At 46.7% G+C, this 8,653-nt stretch overlaps 1 protein-coding gene across 1 annotated transcript in view; it reads left to right on the top strand.

The window, feature by feature from the left end:
* Nucleotides 1-5,297: 5,297 nt before the first annotated feature.
* The window catches only part of LOC104288491 (TGF-beta receptor type-2-like), a 37,889-nt gene continuing 34,533 nt past the window's right edge, over nucleotides 5,298-8,653 (top strand). The window contains exon 1 of the mRNA XM_009887309.1: nucleotides 5,298-5,502. Within this exon, the coding sequence (XP_009885611.1) occupies nucleotides 5,298-5,502 (205 nt within the window). The remainder of the gene's footprint in view (nucleotides 5,503-8,653) is intronic.

Below are 8,653 nucleotides of genomic sequence, written 5' to 3'. Positions count from 1 at the left end.
GGGCGGGGGTGCGCCTCCGCCCGGGGCTGGCGTGGGCTGAGGCGAGGCGGACTTCGCCGGCCCTCGGCCTTCCTTCTTTCCTTCCTTCCCAGGCCCTCCGCTACCACCCGCCTCGGACAGTGCTCGTCGAATTGAGTTGATCTAAGCCCTTGTGTCGGCTGCTGGCGCCCTGCCCGCCTTTTCAGCCAAAAAAAAAACTTGCCTCGGCGTTGGGCACCCCTCGGTGAACAGGGCGGGTTAAAGACACCCCTCCTTGTCACAAAGCTGCCCTCGCCCGAAGCCGGGCAGCCTGAGCTTCCCGTCTGGGAAAGGGGACAGACCTTCCACCGTCCCCCAGGCACTGGCACCGTTGTAAATGGTTTATTCCTAAGATTTATTTTTGTCGTCGTGCCTCTCTCGGTTCTGGGGTCGCTGAGGAGTGTCTGATGCACCCACGCTGTGTCTTGTCTTCCCACCGTGGCAGGACAACTTGTCATTTTGCTTTATGGACTCTCTTTCAGCAGCTATTAACTTTCCCACAGGATGTTTGTTAACGTGAGGCAGCTCGGGTTATATTTTTTTTAAAGCCCACCAGCCCGCCATTTCTCCGCTCTCACTCTTTTACATGCAGCGAAGGACTCAATAGTGCCATGTTGTCTTTTACTTACCCTCCCGTCTGCCCTGCCTTCTCCATCGGCTCCCTCCCGCCGGTGGTACGACGTCCAGAATGGCGTTTTCCTGCCCACCATCTCTGCTGGCGTCCCGGCCCGCCACACTTCCCCGGGAGGTACCCAAGTAGTTAAAATCGCCCGAGTTCAGCTCTGGGGAAGCTCCTGTCCTTTATTTAACAAAAGCCCCAGCTGTCTCTTTCCTTCTCGTTGAGCAGGAACAAACCCTTACTGTGCTTTTCTGTGATTCCTGTTCTGTCTTTTTGGAGAGACGTTCAGCAAGTCTGCCCCGCAGCTCCTACTGAACATCGTCGGTTAATATATTGCACACTATATCTATATATACACCTTCATTTTTGCAGCCTTTGCGTTTATTCCCTCACGACCTCGTGGCGCCCACGCAGTCCTTGTGGGGCCGGCCAACTGGACGGAGAGGTCCTTCCTATTTATTCCTCCTACTCCAAACATTATTTCGGACACTGGGGAGCAGCCCCATTGTTCTCTGGTTTACATATCACATCACTCCCTCGAGATTTCCCATTTTTGCACCAGATTCGTGTCCTTTGATTCGGGTGCTACATTTTTTATTGTTCTCATGTAGCTTTCTTTTTGTTTTCCTGCCCAAACCCAGGTTAAAGGCCACCACAGGGGATTAAAGAGTTGATATTAAGGGTTTCTTTGCTTTGCTTTTTTGTGCTTTGAGTAGGAAACATATTCTTTTTTACAGTTGATCACAGCTGAATTTGCATACATTTTTCATCCAAAAATTAATCTTTTTCTTTCAACAACAATTAAAATAAATCCCAAAATCCCCTTTGAAGACCCCATGAATTAATATTTGGCGTCTGGTTTCTATTCTGTTGTCTTCAATGTTTATTCAACTTTTTCCTCAGATTGTTTGAACTGATACCTCAATCCGTCCTTTCCCACCCCTCCACCACTGTAGCTGGATGGAGTTTCCCAAGCTTTTCCACAAAAGGCTTTCCTAGAACAAAAGTTTTTTACAAGTATGTGAACTGTGATTTGTCCTCTGAATAGGACTGATTTAAGATTTGTTTTCTAAACCCAAAGTCCAGTTTAGATGTTAAAGTATGATTGCACATTGTAAGACAAAGTCTGTTTTCCATTAGGGTATGGTTTTCTTATGTTTACTCAAGATGTACATTAAGATACATACCTTGTATCAATTACACTTGCATTTGCAGGATGTGCATACTGAAATTTTTCTGATCTGTATCAGCGATATAATGGAAATATTTATGTGAAGCTCATGCAGTATATCATACTTTGTATTAAATATTTTTATTATGGAAACAAGATTATCAATAAAGTACAGTAATATTTTGCAGGTCTAACATTCAGTCATTTCAAAAACTATTTTCAGCTTTGAGTTGTCTTAATACAATACTAAGAGATGTGGAGAAGAGTTAAAAGAGTGTCTATGTGGGAGGAGGATAACAATAGAAGTGCCCAAATCAAGATGACCAACAGCCTGGGTAGCCCTGACGGACACTATAGCCCAGGGAGCTTTAGAGGAGAGTGTGAGATGTCCTAACAAACTAGTGTGCAAGAGGTCTTCAACAGGCACCAAAGTCTCCAACAAAGTGCTTTTCCTGAGCCACATTTCCCCACCTCAGCATGCAAAGTGGGCTAACGGTATTTGCTCACAGAAAAATGTTCCCAGCATGGTACTGCTTTCTGGCATACTTCCAAGACTTGCACTACTTTGGCCAAAATAGAATCACAGAATCATAGCATGGTTTGGATTGGAAGGGAACTTGAAGATCATCTCTTTCCAACCGCCCTGCCATGGGCAAGGACACCTCCCACTAGACCAGGTTGCTCAAAGCCCCATCCAGCCTGGCCTTGAACACCTCCAGGGATGGGGTCTCCACAACTTCCCTGGGCAATTTGTTCCAGTGTCTCACCACCCTCAAAGTGAAAAAAACTTTCCTAATATCTATTCTAAATCGGCCCTCTTCCAGTTTGAAGCCATTCCCTCTCATCCTATCACCACGCCCTTGCAAAAAGTTCCTCTGGATGGCATCCCTACCCTCCAGCATGTCGACCACTCCACATAGCTTGGTGTCATCGGCAAACTTGCTGAGGGTGCACTCCATCCCAACATCCATATCACCAACCAGCAGCACTGGTGTTTCGTGTTTAGTGTTTCCCGCCTAGCTAGGCACAACACTAGTGCAGTCAGGCTGTCTTTGAACTCCCTCTTGTCAGGATACACATCTGATTTCCTGTGGATTACTCTAACTGGGACAACTCTCCTGCTCTTCAGCATCTTCAGAACAAGGGCAGCGTGTCCCTCATTCTTCAACCATAAGAAGGCAAGCTCAACTCAACTTCCTACCTACAAGTCCCTTCAGTTTCCAAAGCTGTCATCGGAGAGGTAGATTTTTGAGAAAACAAGCTTTTCACATCACACTATTGAATTCCTTACCAGAGAGTTACACATCTTACAGGAGAAAAAGCAATACACCAAGTTCACCAAACACAGATGCTCCTTTTTGCAAGTTTTGGTACGCTTTCTCTAAGCCATGACACCATACGCAGAAGCAGCAGACTGCCCTGTTGCCCTCCTCCCAGCTGTTCCTGACTCCCGCACAGTCTCTGGCAAACAGGGAACCCATCTTTTTCTGGTCTGTAAGTCCATTCTTTTTAATCCTACTGTTACTCTGGATAAACTGCTTTTTGACCGAAGAAAGCTAAGCAAGGTATATTACCTTATAACTAGCTTATAAAAAGCTATAAGATGCTTTTTGTAAGGTTACGTGTGTTACCTTTCCTGCTTGGACCTTCAGACAGCCTGTTTTGTTCTAGCAAATCACACACCTTAAACAAAAACTATATGCCATATCAATGGGAAATATTTCAGATAATTTTCCCTTTGTCACAACACTAATTTTCAGTAACTTCCTTTAGAGTTCCTCATCATCTTCAACTTCTTAGAAGTAGTTAGAATTAAATGATCATACAATCACCACCAACGATCATCACTTTGCTACTGGGAACCAAAATGAAACCACTGCCTAAAGCAGTGGCTATGCTTTGCATCTATCCCGCAACACCTGTGGCCTTTCAGGAACCTCAGGAAGACCGAGTTAACCAGACAATACTGCTGACAAGAGGCACGTACCTATGTGCCCGTGCAATGCGTGGCCGCGCTGGTGCTCGCAAGCAGAGAGGTAGTGTGAGTAGATTCATGGAGCAACACAGCTGGAGCTGAGGACGCACCATCCACATCGCACATATTTTAGGGGATCTTTTCTAGGGTGCCTTTAGCCCGCTCCCAGGGAACGGCCACCCTTCACACCTTCCAGTTTAGCTGCTACTGACAAAAAATCCAGCGTGTGCGTGCCCTGAGACTGCCTCGTAGCACAAGCCAAAGCGGGATGGCTGGGAGTTTCCCTTCAAAAGCACATTCCTGATCCATGTTTCAGGCTCCTGCATCCTATCATAATTTCACTACCAGTAATAATAATACAAAGATCATGAGTCAGGCTGTCAAACTGCTCGTGCCTCCCGCTACAGGCTAATTCCTTCAGACCCAAAGGTGCTCGCTAACCGGAGGAGTCCAGCAGCCAAAGCGATGCCAGCTTTTGCTTTTGGTCTTCAAAGCCTAATCCTCACTGAAGACCCTGGCGTCTGTCTGCATCTGATGTCATTGGTATGATGGATGGAGCAGAAAATGTTTGCTGAGGTTCCCTAAGAAAACACAGTGGAGGAATTAATGTCAAGGAACAGTCGGTAAAATGCATGAGCAGCTGCTTCAACATGGAAGAGTGCAGGAGGAAAAGTAGGCTCAAAAAGAATAAATGGGAAATCCTCTCCTCCTTTAAGACAGGGAACTGCTGGAGAGGGTCCAGCAAAGGGCAACAAAGATGATTAGGGGACTGGAGCACCTTTCTTATGAGGAAAGGCTGAGGGACTTGGGTCTCTTTAGTCTAGAGAAAAGAAGATTGAGGGGGGATCTTACTCCTCACGTGAGTCCAGGTTCCTCATAGACATATTTCTATCATCTAAATGGCTGTGTGAAATGGCCACTAAACAGTAGAAAAATCAACATTTTGTTAATTATTTAGAGAAAGAAAAATTCATGGAAAGATAAGTGGGGAGTAGAAAAGAGATACGGATGTCTTCTGGGGTGGGGGAAATCACCCGATCCCACTCAGTCTGAAATTGGTAGCAGTGGTTTCCATCCATTTTGGCAACGGCAAACCTGGATCCATTAATACAAACAAGAAAGCCAAAACTAATCCACATTTTTAAAAGAATCTGTACAAGCACATCAATAGCATGAATGAAAAGTTCCTGAAAGTGGCTTCAAAAGCAGCACAAAGCAGCCCATGAGAAAAACTCAAAACTCCATAGGAAGAAAGCAAGAAGATTTCGGACAGAATTGAACAGAAAAAAACCCAACTCAATAACATTGTAAATGGTAGAGATGGGCAAATTAGATCTTTACTTAATCTTGATGCAGCTTTGGTCAAGGCGCCTGTTGCATGCAGTCTAAGAGAAGTTGAAAGTTAGGCCAGTGTTTCTGGGCGACGGAAATACTCCAATAAAAGTCAGGCATCACTTAAAAATGCAATTATCCTGCATGGCTACCACAACGAGCATTAGCTGAGAGGCGGGAGCATGGGAAAGCTGGCAGGGCTAAGGAGAGGTGGTTGTGGCAATGCGGACAAGGCCACCTGTGCCCGAAGGTGGTATCACTGTGTGCCTCAGGATGCATTGCTGGCTTTCATTGTGTTCGTCATGTTATCTGATCGTCGAAGGTTACCACACCATCGCTGGGACGAGCTGCAGCAAGAGAATGGAAAATGCCAAAGGTCAAGTCGTGGTATTTTCCCCCTAGGTGACAGCAGGGAGCACAAACCATAGTACCACGTGCATGAGCTCAAACACACACCAAAACACTATGAAACTGCGACAGTGGGAAGGTAATGAGAACTTTTCCCAGAGAGCGATGGGCACCCTCAGAGCCCACCAGACAAGTGCGTTTGAATTTATTCGACCCTCCCAGGACTGGATCCAGTGTCCTCGGGAGTGCAGGATGGAGGTGGCGGCTGGATCAGATCCGCAGCGCAGGGTGCACATCCTTCTCGGGCAACTGTTGCTGATGGCATAGGGGAATCAAGGCCATGCTTATAAGATGCAAAGTGATGACACTGACATTCCTGGCTTTTAATTAACTGCCAGAACAACTTTTAATTAACTGCCAAGACAACTTGGGAGTAGTTCAATAGAACCACACAATGCATGCACATAAATTAAGAGTATGGATTTGTGCTCACTATTAGAAGTTAAATCCTAGTCCTATCAGATAGCCTTTTTCCTTAGACCTGCCTTTTAAAACTTCAAAGTATAAAACCGATCCTCTTCACAACAGAAACACTCATGGACCTTATCTGAAGCCCAACATCATGACTGATATCAACAGATTAAAAAAGAACAAAGCAGATGCAGCAGATACTAGTCCTGACATGTAACACGCAAGCAATCAAGAGAGCCAAAGGAACGTCTTCTGATTGCAGAAGTAAACCCAACACCGTTTGTTGTAGTCAGTCATTTTAAACTCAGTGTCCCCGCTATGATCTCTGGGGTCTAGCTGGCATGGAGGAGGTCCAGGGAAGCTCAGGAGCGTTGACCCTTGCATTAGCACTGTCCAGGGCATGGCTATGTGGTTCCCCTCTTATCCTGCTCTCCCTTCCTGTCCCCTGTCACATGAAGCTGATTGTTGCCCCTGGGAAGAATAAGAGTTTTGACTCACCTGGGTCTGGCACATGTCCATCATGATGTTACCCCGCACGAGTGTGTTTAGTGCCTATGTTGGGACTTTCAAATCTGTTGACTGCTTGCGGAGCCTTGCCTCCCGCTGTGGATACCAAGGCTGTTTGAAACCTTCATTTAAATATAAGCTATATTGTTTCAGGTGTCCAAAGTTTTATTTTACTTCTCTAGTAAATATCTTCCAGCTCCTAAATGAGAACTTTGGGAAAACTGCTCCCACAATGCAACTTAAAAATCACCCTGCAGAGACCTTACGTTCCTCTGCCTAAATCCAGCCTTCAGTGTGTCTTGAGTTATGAGGTTGTCCAGACCACTAATAGAGGAGCAGGGGAATTTACAACAAAAGGAATAAACAAGCCAACAATAAAAATAACCATTTATCTCTTCTTCCTCCTCAGTGTCTTACTCCAAAGGTCACTGTGTTCTCTCGTGGAGGCAAAGCTCTATAATGGGAGTTTGGACACTTCAGGCTAAATCCCAGAGTTCTTACTCACTTTTCCCTGAGTAACTTTGGTGGATTTTTAGTTTGTATTTTTAACTTGGATAAGGTCTGAGAAATAAGCAGGAGCTCCAGAACAGAGCTGTTGGTCAGAGGAGAGCCCAGGTCAGTGGGGCACGTGCTGCGTGGCTCCCCGCTCAACCCGGGGTGACTCACACCATAGTGTTAGGAAAGAAACAAGCTCCCAGCCTCACATTCTTCCCATTTTGCAGATGAAGCTTGCTTACAGTAGTGCTCAGCGGACCGAAAAGGCAAGTTACGGGAGGGTACATCTAGTTCTGTGCAACCTTACACGGAGCAAGGGCTGAACGGACAGGTTCCCTCTGTGCAGAAAGCAGCCTGCAGAGCCCAGCGGCCAGTTTATGAAAGCAAACCCTCGCCCATGTCACCACGACACCACGTTTTACCAAGCCGCAGGTCTAACACGGTCTAGAAATAAGTACAGCTGTTTAGGAAGAGCAGGACAAACATCGCTCCCCAAAAGCTTCCCCTTGCAGAGCTTCCTGTAGAAACCCAACTGCCTTGTAAAGATGCCATCGCATTGGAAAGCGACTGCCTTTCCTCTCATTTCAGTGAGCTCTGGCCCCAAATCTCTCCCTAAGATCATTCTGCAGCCAGGACGAAGCATTTTAGAGGGTTCGGTTTGGCCCAGAAGTTGTTTGGCATTGCTGGGTTTTTGGAAAATACAGCTCCTGCGGCTGGGGGTCCCTGGCTGCGGGGATGTTGTGCAATCTCCCTGCTGCCTTCCTAGGTTTTGTCGCTAAAAAAAAATAATATCCCTTGCTTCCCTTGTACTTCCAAATCATACAGCATGTTTTGTCAATGTCCACCGTTGTTTAAAGCCCCTCCGGGCTCCTGCTGGGGACATTATTTCTCTCCGAGTTTCATAGGCAGCGGGGGATTCTTCCTGGTTTTAAAGAGTGCTCCCATGGATCGTGAATAATCTGCAACACCCCTAACATAAGACTTATCCGGCTGCCTTGTAGCACACAGAAGGGCTCACATCTGAAAATCCAACCGGCAGTCTGAGCGATCTGAGGGCATTTTGAAGTGCTGTGAATCAGGAAGAGGAGAGCTGGCCGGTCACCCAAAGAAACCACAGTGCACACGGCAGCTTCAATACGCCAACTGGAAAATAACGTCTTTCTGAAAGTTTGCTAAACATTTGTTTGTCCTTAGTCCTAAAAGGCCATACCTCAGCTGTTGTAAGTCAGACCAAACCACCTCTACTTGGTTAATCCTACATAGCACACAGAAAGATGCCCAGTTTGATGTAGAGACAGCCAAGCGAGGGAGAGCAATGTTGCACCTTGCCTAGGACTCAAGCCGATGTCCTCCAGGGCTGTGAGCAGAGGCAGCTCCCCTGGTCGGGCAGACCTTTCTAGACTTGTTCTTCCAGAGCAGCTCCCCTGGTCAGGCAGACCTTTCTAGACTCCTTCTTCCAGATAGACGTTCTCTGTGTACCCCAGGTGGTACCTTCCCTTAGGGCATCCACCTGGCTTTCTGCTCTGTTCTCCCAGGGACATGCGGCCACTTCTCCGTGGAGGACAGGCTCAGCTGGCTGGTGTCTGGGCACCCTGAAGCAAGTTGGAGCAGACCAAGTAACCCCCTACAGAGGCATGCTGGTGTAGCCATGGTGTAGGAGAGACCCTTTATACGTATCAGCTGTGTCTGCACCTCATCTAACACCTCCCCTTTTTCC

Source organism: Charadrius vociferus, unplaced genomic scaffold, assembly GCF_000708025.1.
Source record: "Charadrius vociferus isolate BGI_N301 unplaced genomic scaffold, ASM70802v2 scaffold385, whole genome shotgun sequence".
Classification (NCBI taxonomy): Eukaryota; Metazoa; Chordata; class Aves; order Charadriiformes; family Charadriidae; genus Charadrius; species Charadrius vociferus.
The sequence above is the reverse complement of the archived record's forward strand: the minus strand, read 5'-3'. Positions and strand labels throughout refer to the sequence as shown.